General features: G+C 43.1%; 1 protein-coding gene across 6 annotated transcripts in view; it reads right to left on the bottom strand.

Moving 5' to 3' along the window:
* dclk2a (doublecortin-like kinase 2a) overlaps nt 1–18,374 on the bottom strand; it is a 314,799-nt gene that overhangs the window by 138,089 nt on the left and 158,336 nt on the right. For 5 of the 6 annotated variants that reach the window (XM_060827326.1, XM_060827342.1, XM_060827359.1 and 2 more), the window contains exons 3-5: nt 13,742–13,844; nt 2,496–2,600; nt 1,217–1,264 (exon numbers count right to left, since the gene is read on the bottom strand). In XM_060827326.1, the coding sequence (XP_060683309.1) occupies nt 1,217–1,264; nt 2,496–2,600; nt 13,742–13,844 (256 nt within the window). The remainder of the gene's footprint in view (nt 1–1,216; nt 1,265–2,495; nt 2,601–13,741; nt 13,845–18,374) is intronic. The other variant, XM_060827334.1, reaches the window with a different exon arrangement.

The raw sequence follows: 18,374 nt of genomic DNA, 5'->3' as shown, positions 1-18,374 counted from the left end.
TGAATTGTATCCAAACAGGATGCTGCCTGACCTGCTGTGCTTTAACCAGCAACACATTTTCAGCTCTGATCTCCAGCATCTGCAGACCTCACTTTTTACTCGAATAACTCAGCAAGTCTGGCAGCATCTGCAGAGATAAAGTTTCAAGTCAACCCTCCTTTCTCTCTACAGATGGTGCTGGGCCTGCTGAACTTTTCCTGCAATTTCTATTTTTGTTTCTGGTTTCCAACATCCACAGTACTTTATTTTTAAGCCAATTGTATAACTTAACATTGAACACTTTTACTTCATAAAGTTTTGTCTGTTAGCACCTCACAAAGCAGCTTACATACTGTGAATTACTTAAGCTCAGTAGCTGTGTTAGAGACAAGTATGTCATGTTGTAGTGTAATGTCATCAAACTGGAAGCACACACATTGTAATGGCTTTTTGTATATAGAAAAGGTGTCATTTTTTAAAAAAATGCATTTGCTGCCACCTTATGTCCATTATTTTACATCAACTGACTACAATAGTGTCCACAAAATCAATTGGAACTAATGCAGAGTTAGCACATGTAGCCCAGTTCCAATGAAGAGTCACTGATCTTGATACATTAACTTTGCTTGCCCCTCCTCCAACCTCCCCACCCCCCCCACCCCACCAACAGATGTGCTGAGTTTCACCAGCAGTTTGTTTTAGTTTCAGATCTCCAGTTCTGTGTTTTATCTCTCTCAAAATCAATACTTTGCTTAGGTGGTGTAGTTTTCCATTTAATAGAGCTGCAATGATTATTGGGGATATTAGTGAATTCTTCTAATTCTGCTTCTGTGCAAATCCAACTCTCTCACACATCACCATTTCATGGCCCATGCTTTCACAGAGCAGCTTATTTTCATCTTTGTTGACTTCGGTGGGGTTTAAGTTACCGTTCTTCTTATCCTAAAGCCCAAAAAAGTCATTCCATCCCCAGAAAGTTTCAAGTAGCAAATGAGGTCAACACGCCAAAAGCTACTTTGCTGTTATTTCTGTCAGTCATTCATAATTATACTAGGTACAGATAAGGTCATGTGATCAAGCCACCAGGCCCAGTACAGTCCTCATCCTTCCAGTTCCTCATCAACTGCTGAGATGGGGAAAACTCGAGCTCTTTGTGAATATTACCGTTGTAGAAACAAACCTGCCTTGAGGATGGTAACAAAGTATGAGATGGGATTGTATGAAAAGAGGGGCTCACCTGGGGATTTGACTGGAGAGAAAGCTGTGTAGTAACCTCCTCTTTTAACTGCACTCATTCAGTTAACACACAAACAGAAGGAAAAAACATTAAGGAGAGATGTTACCACACAATCATAAATAGAAGAGATTCAAATCCAAAACATAAGAAGGGTTAAAGACAAAGACAATTACAGACAACATTTAGCTTTGTAACAAAGACTAATGTAAGGAGGTGAAGACATTAGAGATCACAAATATATAACTACATACAGGGTACAGAATTACAGGTGGGGGAGACACAATTTTCTGAATCTGGAAAAACAGATCTCTGAAGCACATTTTTGAAAAATAATGACTACAAAACAACTATGTGGAAATCAGGTTGTGCGGTTCTATTCAAAAACTCTGACCTTCACATTGAACATATATTTGTTCTATTACATGTGTAAGTTCAAACACCCAGGTGTCTTTTTTGTTCACGCATTATTACAGTTTATATTTGCAGCTGTCTTATAAATAAAGCAGGAACAAGTTTAACTTGGGGAAATGGTATAAAATTGAAACATCAAATTGGCCTCCCATTTCAGAGTTTGGTTAACCTTCCTTTGCCAATCCAAGATGAGTGCAGCCTAGTACATAAGTGGCAGCTAATCTGAAATCAGCTTTGTTACACTGCATAAAGTTAAAATGACCTCCAGATGTAAAAATTTGAAGAATCGCACCCAAAGTGTTTCCTGTTGGCAAAATAAACCATGCGTTATTTGAGAAACGTGAAACAAAGAAGACCCTAAAGTGCCGTAAGTGCGAAACTTCCCAGGGTAAGTGTCCAACAAAGTCATAATAAGCATTATTCACCCCTTGAATCTGGATTTTTTCTGCCAGACAGGGTGCAGAACACTTATTTACAATGGCTACTTTTAAAGCAACATTCAAAAGCGTTTGGTGATGTAAACATCAAGTGAAAGTCTGACATGGATAAGGGTAAGGGATAAAGGTCAGGAATAGTCACATGAGAACAGCTTCAAAAGAAGCTAATACTGTGAGTGAACCTGCAGCTCAGGACTGCAGCAGTTTAAGGTGGTAACTCACAACCACTCTTCTCAAGGGCAATAAATGCAATGGCCACACTGCACAAAGTCATTTAAAAACAGATTGGAAGCGAATTTTGTGGGTCCACAGGCAAAGTATCTTTCTGACAATGCATTCTCGCACACAATTTCCTCAGCAGGTTGCTAAGATCAGTTTATCACTTCACTTGATGGCTTTACTTGTGTGGCCATTCTTTTTTAAAAAAGTACCTGATGCAGGAGATCTGCTTCGGCGAGTTAGCCCGGGACTTCTTGATCCAGAATGTCGTGAGGCGCTACCAGAACGCGAGTACGATGATTTCATCACCCGACACTCTGGATCAGAAAAGAGTTACATCACTATATCTTTCACATATCACACTTTATTCCTGCATTTCATGCCATTATTGATTACAAAATGTGCATTAACTATATTATGGTGCAGTTCCATATTAGTGTTCTACCATTGTGCCCTTAACACCGACATACAGTTTCCGATCTGCAGCGCAATTGACAGCATTAGCTGTAGCGTAAGAGATAAAATTACATAAGACCTCAGTGGAAGAAACTGATAGTGTTTAGTTGTTATCTTTATTTACAAATTTTCAAGGGACTGCATATCAACTGGGCCCTTATGGTAATGACATCCCTGAAAAGTTAAATGACCCAGTCTTATTTACAATAGAGTCTCGGTATTCTTCTGTTGTTTGTGCCACAGGGTAACGAACAGATGGGTGTCATGCATCAAGCAGCAAACCAAAACTAAAATTCTTGGCTTTCAGAAGATCTGCACTCCATACAACTTGCAGTAAGCAATAGTGAGGACTGCAGATGCTGGAGATCAGAGTCTACATTAGAGTGGTGCTGGAAAAGCACAGCAGGTCAGGCAGCATCCGAGGAGCAGGAAAATAGACATTACGGGCAAAAGCCCTTCATCAGGAATGAAGGCAGGGAGCCTCCAGGGTGGAGAGATAAATGGGAGGGGGTGGGGCTGGGGGGAAGGTAGCCAAGAGTACATTAGGTGGATGGAGGTGGGGATGAAGGTGATAGGTCAGAGAAGAGGGTGGACCGGATAGGTGGGAAGGAAGATTGACAGGTAGGACAGGTCATGAGGATGGTGCTGAGCTGGAAGTTTGGAACTGGGGTAAGGTGGGGGGAGGGGAAATGTGGAAAGTCCACATTGATGCCCTGGGGTTGAAGTGTTCTGAGGCAGAAGATGAGGCTTTCTTCCTCCAGGTGTCGGGTGGTGAGGGAGTGGAGGTGGAGGAGGCCCAGGACCTGCATGTCCTCAGCAGAGTTGCAGGGGGAGTTGAAATGTTGGGCCATGAGGTGGTGGGGTTGATTGGTGCGGGTGTCCCGGATTTGTTCCCTAAAGACAACTTGCAGTAGTTTGGGCAACATACACTTCTAATACCCAAAGTCGAAACTTTCCAGGTCATGTGCAGAAATGCTGAAGGTGGAACGGGGGTAAACTTGCACATCGGAGCCTCAGGTTAGTGGACCAATGTGCTTTCATCTCCAGTAAATGGTAAATAAACAACATTAGCAGCCCCATGCCCAGGAGCAGCAAATAGTCAATAGTTTCCAATGAGGATGATAAAGAGAGGGACTTGGTTGGGATTTTGCTGGCATTGAAGTGGCCTCCAAGAATGCCAAGCTTGTTGGCAGGTCTCTCTCTCTCTCTCCCCCCCCCCCCCTCCCCCTCACCCTCCACCCACCACTCCTTTCACCCCCACCTCCCTAGTTGCAGCTTGCTGTTTGACCCCTCTTGTCATTAATTATAACATCATCAATAAATATAAACAGGTTCTTTGGAAACAGCCAAGCAGAGGTCAAATGTTCCTAGTGACAAACTCATTGGTCTAAGGAAGTACAGGTGTTGCCTTGCTACCAGATCAAACTGTACCTCCATTCCATGCAGGAACCCTATAAAAACATAGCAGAGTTCCTACCTTTTAGTGACGCAAAGGTTTCATTTCAACAACATCAAGACTACTAAGTTGACTTGGTGTAAATTCGATCACCCACAAACTGATCTCTACCTCGATCTTTTAATCCCAAGAGTAGTGAAGCGGAGATGTTTGCTACTATTGTGTATCGCAGTAGGAGCTGATTTATTCCTGAACCTGGAACATTGGATATGCCAAAATTGGTTCTGTGGGAGACCATGCTGATGGGCCCCATTACATTTTGTTGTAATGACTGTCCAGAGTTGGGAACCAATTGGTCAGGACTGGATTGTGCTTTAAAATGCTCCAGCAGGCTAAGACCTGTACTGAATGGTCAGGATACATGTGACACAACATTGGCCCGATGTAGCTCAGTAACTGACAGCACCACAAACTGCTGAGTCAGAGAGGTCTAACCTTTCCAAACCCAAAGAGTGATTATTTCTAATACCTAGGAGCCAACATACAACAGGAAGGTATTTAGTATATCTGTAAACATGTAAACCAAGCTGTTTGCCCTACACTTTATACATTGGTTACAGAAAGCTCTTAACAGGTGTAAAGCTTACCTCAGGAAGCACAGTTTGAAGTAAGTCAGGTGGAAATATCCAAAAGCTTCAATGCTAAGACAACTCAACACTAATCACCCCAGCAACCTCCTTACTCACCCTCCCAATATTGTTCCCTTTCCCAGTGTCCTCTTTACCCACAGCCCAACACTGCTCCCTCTCCCAGCCTCCTCTTTATCCACAACCCCAACACTGTTCTCTCTCCCAGCCTCCTCTTTACCCATCCTCTTAATGTTCTCCTTCCTCATCCTCCCAACATTGCTCCCTCACCTAGCATTCTCCCATGCCCTCCCAAGTGGTAATAGGGAGTACAGGGTTGAGGGTTTTGGGTGGGGAACAGGAGGAGAGAAAGAGAACCTAACAAAGACAGGTCTATTTACAATAGTATATCGTGAACCTATGACCCATCAAATGGGCCATGATTTTAGTCTGTGATGGGAAAGGGTGTCAGTGGAATTGTGCTTTGTCACAAAACCCCCAACTCTCATTGCTCCTGCTCTGCCACTGAGGAGAAAATCCAGGCCTTTATATTTTAATCCATTCCTGTCTTTTTTCCCCATATTTTTGTTTGCTCTTGGAACTACCTTTGATTTTTTTTGCCTGCATCATCTATATATCCCATTTACTTCCTAACCTCATCTAGCCGGAGAACCCTCTGACAATTCAGTGTTTCTCCAACTTTGCCTACTTACAGTGCCTCCCTGTTCCTTGCCCCAGCATTGTCTTCAATTGTCCAGGCCCTACGTTCTTGAACTACCACTGCAAAGTTACACACTCCTCCCCCTTTAATATGCTTTTTTTTAAAAAAACTACTTCTTTAACTAGACATTTGCCCTTTTCATTCAACTGAGCACCAATTGTTTGGTGACTCTTCAGTCAAGTACAGTGGGATATTCTTAAGATGCTGGATGAATTCACATTGCCATTGTCTTCAACAGGCTCAACATACTCTCAGGAACTCTGAAGGAAACAGAAATGAACATTAACTTCCACAGAACACATTACAAATGGATAATGGTAATGTTCACAGATGGCAAAGCACTCTCTCTTGCCAGTATTTTCCCATTTCTCATGAAAATACTGAGGCAGAATTTCCAACGGGGATCCTTCAATCTCCTGCTGTAACACTGCCAAATGATTCATGAAAACCCCAAATTCATAATTAGCCATATAATCCACAAGGCATTTTTCTGTTCATTGTAGTTCCTCCTTTCATCAAGATGATGTCTAACCATCCTGTCCTTCTCCAAACTGGCACATTCTTTCCTAATGTTTCACATCTATTGTCACCGAGATGATCTAACCATCTCCCCTGGACATTTAATGGCATCACCAAATACCCTGCTGTCAAACTCCTGTGGATTACCATAGACCAGAATTTAAAGTGGACTAGTCATGTAAATATTTGGCTACCAGAGCAGCTAAGAGACTAGGTATACTGTAGCGATTAACTCACCTCCTGTTTCCTATCCACTATGCACTAAGCGCAAGAGTGTGATAAAATACACTGCACTTGCCTGGACAAATGTAGCTCCAATAGCACTCAAGAAGCTTGACATCATCTAGGACAAAGCAGCCCACTTGATTGGGACTACATCCACAAACATTCACTCCCTTGGCCTTTTATACTCAGTAGCTATAGTGTACCATCTACAAGATGCACTGTAACAATTTACCAAGACTCTTCAGATAGCATCTTCCAAATCCACTGCCTCTTCCATCCTGAAGGATAGTATAGCAAAATTATGGGAAAGCTACAATCTGCAGATATCTCTTCAACCCACACACCATCCTGACTTTGAAATAATTCACTGTTCGGTCAATGTTGCTCGGTCAAATCCTGCAACTCCCACCCTAACAGCATTGGGGATTGTCCTACACCAATTGGACAATAACAGGGTTCAAGAATGCAGCCCACTACCAACTGCTTAAGGGTGTCTAGATTGGGCATTAAATGCTAGCCAAGCTAACAACACCCTCAGCTCCTGAGTGAATGAAAAAAACATTTCTCAACTCTCACCCCCATTTGTTCTAGTGGTCAGACCTACTTATTTCCACTCCAGTTAAATGGTGCACGTGAATATTTATATTATATTCCGAGAATTGTGGCCAAAGCTCCTTCAAAGTTGTGAATTGTGCATCTGTCATGTTCCATGAGTTGAGGCCTTATCAGTGTAGGGTAATGGATCCCCTGGTATAATTGAAAGGAGGGAAGGGAGCTTTCTTCCTCTTCTGGTCAGGTTAGACCACCATCGTGCTGGTTACCTACTTGTTCATTTCAGTTGTTTTTTGTGGACATTGTGAGTGTACATTTGCTGTAACACAAGCTTCAGAGTGGTTCAAAACACTGTGTGACGAAGCTGCTCCTTTAACAAAGGTTATTCTGTCCTTGGTGTTTTTTCCAGAGAGGTTATAAATGACACAGGTTCCGAAGAGTCTGAGTTTGGATGGACTTAAGGGCCAATTTGTTTACAGCTAACAGATACTGCCTCGGGAAGAAGGCTTTCAAGTATTAAAAATAAAACCACTTGTATAATAAAAGGGAAGTGGCCAGTCCTCAAAGCTCTTCTCTGGTTTGGTTTTAATGCACCAGAGTGTGTGTGTGTGTGTGTGTGTGTGTGTGTGTGTGTGTGTGTGTGTGTGTGTGTGTGTGTATAGAAAGGCTGCTAGACCCTCTCTCTCTTGGACTTCTCTCCTGTTAGAACTTGTTTGATTCTTCCTTTTGTGCTAAGGGGTGTTTATGGGGATTGCTGTGAGTATTTTGGAAGTTGGGATAGTCTGTTGGGTTTTCAGATAGGATAGGTTATTCGGTAATCTGCTTTCTGTTCTTTGTGTTTCATTTGGTAATCTTGTAAATAAATTCTCCTGGAATATCCACTGTACACTTGCTTAAAATCAAATAACAAAGTTAGTCTGGGCTACCTTCTTGAAATGTATTGAGGGGTCTGGCTTGGTCCATAACAATTGTGAAGATATAAACTGCATCTAGATAGCAATATTATTAGAGAGATGGCAGCACTCCCACTTCTGATTGTAAAGGATGCGGATTTATCCCACACCTCAGCAACTGGAACATGCCGCTCTGAGTGCCATGCTGCTGGAGGTGTCAATTATTTGACAAGAGGCTATACTCTTGTTGTATTTAAAAAGATCAGTTACCACACCTTCAAGAAGAACGAGAGGGGTCATTTTCGCCTCACTTGTCCCATTGCAGTTTAAATGTTCTACCTACCTGCATTAACAACTTGGTTAAGAAACAGAAGATTTACTTAATGTAAAATAGCCACCTGAGAGAAAAATAAAGTTCTGATCCCTTAATGATCTACAATCCATTTTCAGAGGTCCAGCTTTCCCTTTAATATCCATCCTGATTCACGTTTCCCAGTTAATTATGCTGGCTAAGACGTACGCACAAATCCTAGAGTGAAATATTAATGCTCCGTATTCAACTTAAAATGTTGGACTCTTGCATATCCCCACAGCCCAGAAAGTGTCACGATGAAAATCCCAAATGTGAGCCCAGGACGATGAGAACAGAACATGGTGTAACGATGCAAATAGACTGGAATTTTGAATCACATTTGACTTGCATTAGAATCTTGCTTGAAAATGGAACAAGTACCTCACCAATCTCAGGAAAACTCAATTTCTAAACAAGAAAATTGCATAGTTTTAATATGAGAGAAAAATTGACTAGTTTTATTATAAATAGTGCTTTATGCTGTTACACTGCAGATCTTAAAAAAAAACTTCCATTTTATGTGTTGTCTTTCAGAACTTCAGGACTTCCAAACGTACTTTTACAGCCAATGCAGTACTTTTGATGTGCCTTCTCAGTTTTAATGTAGGCAATGTTATCATCAACTTCTGCAGAGCAAGGTCCTAAAAGCACCATAGTGATATTCACAAGGTCCTCTGTTTCAGTGGTGTTGCTTGAGTGGTAACAACTGACCAGGAAATTAGGGAGAATGTAAACTACTCCTCTTCAAAACGGTGCTACAGAATCATAAATATCCATCAGAGAGAACAGATTGGGCTCTGCTTATTGTCTGAGCTATAAGACAGCATCTCTCCCTCATTCCTGGGTGGTGTGTTACGCTTGTTTTCTGATTATATGAAGAGCTGGGATGAGACCTGTATCCACAACCTTCTGACTCAAAAGCAAGCCTGCTTTATGCTGACGTCTCAATACAATTGACCAATGACATCTACAGGATTTAATAAATCCAAGGAGAAAAGTTTATGCGTGACAGGTTAAAAAAAGTATTAAATCTTATTAAAATGTATTACTCATTCTAATATCAATGTGAATTTGACTTCAGGTTCTTTAGATTTAGATTAGTGTTGAAACAGGCCCTTCAGCCCAAAAAGTCCACACTACCCCCCCTATGTTTACCCCTGACTGATCCACCTAACACTACGGGCAATTTAGCACAGCCAATTCACCTAACCTGCACATCTTTGGATTGTGGGAGGAAACCAAAGCACCCAGAGGAAACCTATGCAGACACGGGGAGAATGTGCAAACTCCACAATTCCCACTCCGAGGTGGGAATTGAACTCAGGTTCCTGGTGCTGTGAGGCAGCAGTGCTAACCACTAAGCCACCGTGCCGCCTGTCTACCCTTTTGCTCTTTATAATTTGCAATCACAGTTTTTCAACCAACTTAGGCAGAATGATGTAGAATATTTGATCTCAACTTTTTGAATAAGCTGCATAACTCAGCTAACATGATCTGCTCAATTCTCAAATTTAAATTGTAGACAACAAATAGAGTCACGCTGCCATTTTATCCAGTAGGAAGTGCATGAATACAGTGGCAGCCTAATTACATCATGCCTGAGATCACAGGCAGAGATAGTAATGAACAATTTTCCTGTGTCCATTGGCTGCAATAGAGGAAACACATCAACTTCATGATACCAGCTCATCTGAGTGGCTGCAGTGTGCAGCCTGCGTTAACAAGCTTGTTAATGGATTGAACGTGTCAGCACCAGCCTTGGTGCTAGTTCGAGATGCATGTACCTCTAAGCCAGGGATGTGCGACGTGGCAATCTTGTAGAAATCAATCTGACTCTGAAACAGTGAATATTAGCACAACATGGGAGCCAAAGGACCGTAAGGTTCCAACCTGACCCTATGCTGGAGGGTTTGGTGAAGGAGGTGAAAAGGAGTGGAGAGGGGGAGGGGGAGGGTGAAACAGAGGAAGGTGAAACGGAGGGGGGGGGGGGTGAAACAGTGGAAGGTGAAATGGAGGGGAGGTATCCTGTAACTATAGAAACCCAGGACACCTTCTGGGCATATGCTTTGTAGATAGTAAGATCAATGAATGCATCTTCAAATGCAACAACCATAACAGCAGTCTAAATAGTATTCAAATCATCATAATCCCAATGTTTGTCCAATAATTTCCATCAGACAGGTCTTACGTCCAACAATCATATATATTTCCGCTCACCATCATGTACTCAGTTTCACTGCAAATAGCATAACCACAGCTGACAGTGTGAACAACTGTTTAACCTCGACTGCCATATCAGCCCCACTCATAGACACTTTCTTCTCTCTTGCAGAAGGATACATCATCCAACCCGAGGCAACGCAGATCAAACTGACATGGCAAAAGGCACTTCAGTATTTGCTAACCCCTGTGCTGTCAGCAAGCTTTGTTCAGCTGAAGGGTTACAAATCTGAAGCATTAACACCCTCTCTCCTCACAGGGTCTGCCTGAGCAGTAAAGTATTTCCAGCATTTTCTGCTTTTATTTAACATTCCCAGCCGCTGTAATATTTTGCTTTTGCCTGCCATGATTTAGATTCCCATTTACGTACAATGTAGCTGTACCCGTGAAAGCTCATTGTGGCCAAGTGTACAGAACTTTCACCTTTAACCTTCTCACTATTCTCACCAGGCTCTGATGGGATTCTGTCCACAGGATGACAATGTAATTACAGATTAGATTCCCCACAGTGCAGAAACAGGCCCTTCGGCCCAACAAGTCCACACCAACCCTCCGAAGAGCAACCCACCAGGACCCATTCACCTACTCCCTACTAATGCACCTATCACTATGGGGCATTTTAGCATGGACAATTCACCTGGCCTGCACATCTTTGGACTGTGGGAGGAAACCGGAGCACCCGGAGGAAACCCACGCAGACACAGGGAGAACGTGCAAACTCCACACAGACAGTCGCCTGAGGCTGGAATCGAACCCAGATCCCTGGTGTTGTGAAGCAACAGTGCTAACCACTGAGCCACTGTGCTGCCCACAGTGGGGGGTTGCTGCTACAACGGCTGGAGCCCAGCAATCCCAAGACCAACCCTTCAAATCAGGCTCAGAGTTTCAGTAAGCACCATTCAACATTTTCAGTAATCTACTTATTTGAAACTTTTTTTAAAATCAGGGAATCTAATGTCTAATCCAATTCACGCTCACCATCACATCAAATCAGTCAATTTTAAAACCAAGCTTGAATAGATTTTTGGAAATAAATCTGCTGCTTACTGGTACTGTTTAAATGGAAAATAAAAAAAAAACTGAAGAACTGCAGATGCTATAATCCAAAAACAAAAGCAAAAATCACTCCAAAGGTTCAGCAGGTCTGGCAGCATTTGTGAAGAGAAATCACAGATGACATTTCACATCCTGTGAACCTAATTAAGACCTGATGGTAGCTAGGAAAATGCCAGTTTACATACAGAAGATAGGTTGGGAGAGAGGGTAAGGAGGAACCAATAGGTGGAAAGAGAATCCAAAGAGAGAAAAAGATCTGTTGGATAAAGGAGTGGGCAACTATCGGGCTAAGAGAGTGAACAGCTGTAAGTGGACTGTTAGCAGCTAACAATACATTGTGTGTAATGGCAGACTATGTGATAACAAGACCTGGTGTGCGGGGTTGGGGGCTAGGACATGGGAGAGTTACTGAACTTGATATCGAGTCCGGGGGTGGGGGCGGCGCAACAAGCAGAAAGTGGGGTGTTGTTCTTTCAGCTTGTGCTGAGCTTCATGGTATACTGCAGCAAGCCTGAGACAGAGATATTGGCCAGGGAACAGGGTGGGGTGTTAACGTGACAGGCATCTGGAGACTCAGGATCATTTTTGCAGGCAGAACGTAGGTATTCTGCAAAGTGGTCACCCAGTCTAATTGTAGGTAAAGTGCTGCTTCACCTGGAATGCATATTTGGACTCTTGGAGACTGAGGAGGGAGGAAGGTAAGTGGGCAGGTGTGGGCACCTTCAGCAGTTGCAGAGGGAGGGCCCCGAGGCTGTGTTCAGAGTGAAAGAACAGTGAACCAGGGTAGCCTGGAGGGAACAGTCCCTGTGAAGTGTGGACAAAGGAGGGAAAGTTGTTTGGTGGTGGCATCTTGCTGGAGGAGGTGGAAATGTCAGCTGACGATCTTCTGGATGTAGACACTGGTGGGATGGTAGGTAAGGACAAAGGGAACCCTATCACCGTTGTGGGTGGGAAGAGACGGGGTTAGGGCAGACATGTGGGTGGTGGGTCGGACTCAGTTGAGAGCCCTGTCAACAACGGTGCTGGGAAACCTTTGGTTGAGGATGTAGTTGGATGTTTTGGAGGCTCCCTTGTAAAAATGGCATAACGTGACGTTGAATTCTTCTTCTAGCCTCTTCACCACCTTGAACATTTCTTTAAGCAAGAGTCCTCCTCCTGTCCCACAGAATCCTTCACTCAGTTCGAACACTCTCCCTCCACCTGGACCCTTCCCTCTGGCCTTTTACCTGTGCTCCATCTGTTCATTGAGAACTATTGACATAACATTGGTGACCTCAATTTCTCTGCCCACCCCCCCACCCAAACCAAACTGTCTTCCTCGAACTGGCTGCACTCCAGGGCTTAGATCCAACCTTGACTTGTCATTCAGCCTGCCTGTAAAGCTGGTGCTGCTTTATTGGGCTCTACACTGCAGAGGCTGAGCAGCAGCTCTCAGATAACCTCCTCCTATCTCCCCGGACCATGAGCCCACCATGGAACATCAGGCCAATGTGTCAACTGTGGGTCACTGACCTCACTTTATCTGGTGATCTCCCCACCACTACCTCCAAACTGAGAGGGCTCACTTCTAACTCCTTCCAAAAATCCACAAACAGGATTCCCTTTGCAGACCCAATGTTTCTGCCTGCTCCTGCCCCACAGAGCTCATCTCTCCCTACCTTGACTCAGTCTTTTCTCCCGCCAGTCCAGTCCCTGCCCACTTATATCTACAATTTGTCTGATGCTTTAGCCGGTTTCAGAATTTCCAGTTTTCAGGTTGCGGTTGGTTTCTCTTTACTATGGATGTGCAATCCCTTCACATATCCATGGAAATAGCTGGAAGTGGCTTCCTTTTCTGATCAAGCTTCTCCTCCCCACTCTGCATCAGTTAAAGGAATCAACTCCTTGCTTCAGTAAAGTTTTACAAGGGTGTTGTTCATTGTACCTCACACAAGTGGGTGCTGTCCATTCAGCCAAGCAAGACGATGATATCCCCAACAAGCTGGGGCAATGGATAAAGGTCAAAGTAAGGAACCCTGGCTGTCTTCCTTCAAACAACCAGCAGTGATATAGTAACCCTGTTTGCAGCACAAGGATCAGCGTCTGGGTATTAATCACAGCACCGACTTTAACAATTTCAGAGGCAAGATTTGTGCTCCACATGTCTCATTCAAACAAACAAAGTAAGCTTGACAGTTGTAAAGAGATTCATTTAAAGGTGTTGTAACAGTAAGACTCGTCGGCTGACCTATTAAAGGTAATTTTCAGTTATTAATGGCCAGCTTGATTGAAGGCAAGCACAATTCCGAATGGAACAATTCAAAAAGGCTAGTGAACTTTCAAATAAGAACAATCAAAATCACGACTTGGAGCCAAATGGGAATTTCCTTCCTTCTTTAACCTCATTCATAGAAGAGGGAGATTGAATTTGAATCACACACAGACTGCTCCACAGAATCTTACCACTGCTGTCCAGTAAAAAGTCATCCTGGGCATAGCGATACTTTTCCGGACCACATGCAACAAAGACATCATCGTCCCCAAAAAAATCCTGGAGGCAAACGATCTGAAAGAGAAAATAGCGATGGTAATCACTTGATGAACAAATTATTTAAATCAAATAATAGTAGAGCATTCTAATACTCTATGTTAATAATATGCCTTTATACATCTGAATTGAATAGTAAAGATTGAAATTCGGGAACACTCTTATTGACCGTTTCAGTTGTGAGCATGTCAGTCTCAGGCAAGATGCCAAATACAGTTCCAAAGACAACAGGCTCTACTCATCTCAATTTAATCACAAACCATGAGAACAGAGTAGTCCCTCAGCCACTCAAGCCTGTCCCACTATTCAATGAGATCATGGCTGATCTGTGGTCTTTTGGCCCATATCCCTTAAAACCTTTGCTTAACAAAAAATGATTTGTCTCAGCTTTAAAATAAACACTCGATCCAGCATCCAAACAGCCAAGTCAAACCTGGGAGCAGCAAATGGAGCCATGGTGGTCAAAGCCTCTCACCTGAACCCCTTTTATGTATTTTTCTTTTTTATATTAAATCCAGTTGTGCACTCACACTAAAAACTGAAAAGTTTATTTTCCCCATCACCAAATCACCCATGGTTCCTGAAACCCTTTGATCTACTTTCCATTACAAATGTGTACACTTCTACTCAGCAAGTTGGTGCATGACAAGAACTGACATCTATATGACAGACTTAATACAGTAAAACATTCCACAATATCACTTAAAGAGGCAGGTGACCCAGCAGGAAAAACAATGAAGGTCAGGAGGAGTTACCAAAAGTGTGGTCACAGAAGACTGACTTAAAAAAGACAAGAGAGAGGAGGTTCCAGACTTCACAATTTTGGGACTAATTTTGGTTTTGGGACTAATGGTGGGACAAAGGGAATGTGATGCATAATAGTTCAAATTCAGAAGGGCAGTTGGAAGTCATCTGGGTCTGAGCTGAAGACAGATTATGGACAGTTGTACAGGAAATAAAGATCTTGAAGTCAACTTGTTAGAGGGTGGGGTAGAGGTTATGAGGGCAGAGTTGATGGATAAGCAAAACTTTGTGAAGTGAAGATACTGGGAACATTTCTAGGTAAATTATTGCTCAGGTAGGTCTTTCCTGTCTCAAGTAATTACAATTTAACAGGTTATAGTCCATTCTGTCACACTGGGCCAGGCCATGCACTTACATTTTGCAGCATATTTTGATGTTCAGTACACCATACAACGGGAAGCTTCATGGGGTAGAATTTGAGAAGGCCCAAAATATACAAGGGAATCATGATGCACGATTAACCTCAATCAACTTGTGATATTGCAGGCAGCATCCAATCACATGCAGTCCAGCACGTAATACTGAATGGCTGTGATAATCAGGACAAGTCCCAAGTTCCTGAGAGATGAGCATCACTTAAAGCCTGGCTGCATCTCAAGGGCAGGCACATGTTTGCTCTGGCAGGTGTTAGAGGGGCTGAATAAGAGTCTTTGAGTAGTAATAAGTGTGAATGGTGTAACAGGTCAGACAGCAAGGTCCAGGGTTCTGTGACATAAAACTGGTGCCTTCTGTACAGGAAATGCATAGGAAGAGTGATGTCCTCAATAAAATGTCTACAGATGTGCTGGTTTGGTGGACTGACCAAATTAAATTATCCATAATGTCCAGGGGTGAGCAGGCTAGGTGGATTAGCCATGGGAAATGCAGGGTTACAGGGATAGGGTGGAATGCTTTTCAGAGGGTTGGTGTGGACTCGATGGGCCAAATGGTCTGCTTCCACATAGTAGGGACTCTATGAGTCTATAAAAAAGGGAGCCAAGGGGCACTCTAGGCAAATACTGAGACAACAGGAGCATATAGTCATCAAAGTATTTGTTAGTAGTCTGGTTCCAATAACTTAGATGCAACATAAGATGAAAGCTAATGAGCTTTCACAAAGGAACCATCAGCATTTCTCACTGCTCCATTCACCACTACCCTCCTGATCAAACATGATTCATACCCAACATTCATAGCTCACCTCAACCTCACGCCCACAGCACTGCTCCAAGCCTCACAATCACAATTCATACTTTATACAGAGATATTCAACAAGGATTCTGGGTAATCCAAGATGGAGGACGGGAAACATTTCTGGCTAAAACAGGCTGCTCCTTTTCTGAGCTATTTCACATGTTGGAGGTGATTTCCTCGAATTTCAGGAGCAGCAATTGCTGTTTCATACGCTGTTGCATTGTTTTGGAACTTGGAGAAAAAGAATCAAAACAATGGCACTTTTAAAAAGGAGAGGAACAGACAAAGTCAGCACATGGTGAGGTCAGTGAGGGGGAGAGAGAGGGAGAAAGAAATCCACACTGCTTCCTGACAGAGCAGTGAACCTGCGCAGTTACTGCCTTTGCTGTTTGAATTCATGTATCAGTGGACATCGGAGTGCATCTAGGAAAAGACGATGCCTGAAAAAGGGCTTATGCCCGAAACGTCGATACTCCTGTTCCGTTGATGCTGCCTGACCTACTGCGCTTTTCCAGCAACACATTTTTAAGCTAGGAAAATTAACAGTAAAATTCACAACTGATCTTGAGGAACCTGTTTGGGAGACATCACAGCACACAAACAGGTAAGTGAATAGTTTTAAGTGTGGCCTTGCTGTAAGTCTGCAATAGTGAGCAGAGTGGGTTCTTTCTTGATTATATGTCTTATTGAGATATGTCTCTTGATTAAACTTAAAAATATAAGCCATAAATATTAAGTTAGCCTGGAGCAGTGTTTTGTGGAGGAATAAGACGGTGCTATTTTCTGGGTCTGTGGATTGGAAGAAGCAAAAATGGCCCTTAATAGAGTGATATGCTGCTCTTGTCAAATGTGGGAGTTTAGAGAGAGTTTACGTTTTACTGAGGATTATATCTGCAATAAATGCTGTTGGTTGCGAATCCTATCAGACCAAATGGAGCGACAGTTAGAGGCAATGAGGAATTTACAAGAGCAAAGGGATGTGATGGATGGTAGTTATAGGAAAGGAGAAAAGTTGCAGATACAGTCACCTAGATGTGTTAACTCCAGGAAAGGGAAGAGAGGTAGGCAGGTAGTGCAGGGGTCTTCTGTGGCTATCCCCATTTCAAGCAGGTATGCTGTTTTGGAAAATGTAAAGGGTGATAGATTCTCAGGGGAATGTAGCACGAACAGCCAAGTTTCTGGTATCGAAACTGGCTCTAATGTAATGAGGGGTACACTAGGTTCCAAGCCATCGATTTTGTTAGGGGACTCTCTATTCAGAGGCACAGACAGATGTTTCTGCTAGCAACGAAAAAGCAGAATGGTGTGTTGTTTCCCTGGTGCCAGGATCAAGGATGTCTCAGAGAGGGTGCAGAATGTTCTCACAGGGGAGAGGGGCCAGCAGGAGGTCATTGTCCACATTGGAACCAACGACATAGGAAGGGAAAAGGATGAGATTCTGAAGGGAGATTACAGAGAGTTAGGCAGGAATTTAAAAAGGAGGTCCTCAAGAGTAGTAATATCTGGATTACTCCCAGTGCTACGAGCTAATGAGGGCAGGAATAGGAGGATAGAGCAGATGAATGCATGGCTGAGGAGCTGGTGTATGGGAGAAGGATTCTCATTTTTGGATCATTGGAATCTCTTTTGGGGTAGAAGTGACCTATACAAGAAGGACGGATTGCACTTAAATTGGAAGGGGACGAAGATACTGGCAGGAAGATTTGCTAGAGCTGCTCAGGAGAATATAAACTAATAAGGTGGGGAGAGGGGCTGGAGCCAGGGAGATAGTGAGGAAAGTTTTCAATCTGAGACTAGAACAGTTGAGAAAAAAAAAGTGAGTCAAACAGTCAGGGCAGGCAGGGACAAAGCAGAGAACAAGGTAGGACTGATAAATTAAACTGCATTTATTTCAATGCAAGAGGTCTAACAGGGAAGGCAGATGAACTCAGGGCATGATGAGGAACATGGGACTGCAATATCAATAAAAAGGAGGGGTGTCCTGTCTTCACTTGATCCCACTCTACTGCAAAAGGTTTCCCTGAGGGACATTATGCATTTCTATACAAGGCTGAATCCAATGACCTCAGAAAAAAAATGTGCAACTTAGTCAGATCAGGGAAATTTATTAGCACAGTGGCTAGTTGCTTGTTCTTGGAGCTGCTTGGAAGGTTTGGGGTAATGAACACCTCTCTCTGAGCATAAAGAGCATTAGTTACCTCCCTTGGATGGTGAACTGGGAGCTGTGCAGATGTCACCTGCTTCAGGGTCCCTACATACAGAAATTCAGAGTTACAGGTAATACGCCCAATCACTGGAAAAACTGTCCCCACCTTACTCTGAAGTTGTAGTTCTGCCCAAAGAGATGGTAGATTTCCATAAAACACAGTCAGCATTACCACCATTGATTACTTGGGTTGAAGGAAGATGAATGCTCGCGGAAAGTTCTGCCTTTATGAGTCCTTGTCACCCTGCAATCCTTCTGCCAACTATTAGGCATTTTCCATACTCCCTCTGCTCCAATGGCCTTTCATGCTGCAGTGCAAAGGCATTAGTAACATCACAATTGGGAGTACACTGCAAAGTTATCAC

The sequence above is a fragment of the Hemiscyllium ocellatum genome, chromosome 1 (assembly GCF_020745735.1).
Source record: "Hemiscyllium ocellatum isolate sHemOce1 chromosome 1, sHemOce1.pat.X.cur, whole genome shotgun sequence".
Lineage (NCBI taxonomy): Eukaryota > Metazoa > Chordata > Chondrichthyes > Orectolobiformes > Hemiscylliidae > Hemiscyllium > Hemiscyllium ocellatum.
Note: the sequence above shows the minus strand (reverse complement) of the source record. Positions and strands in the feature narration are given on the sequence as shown.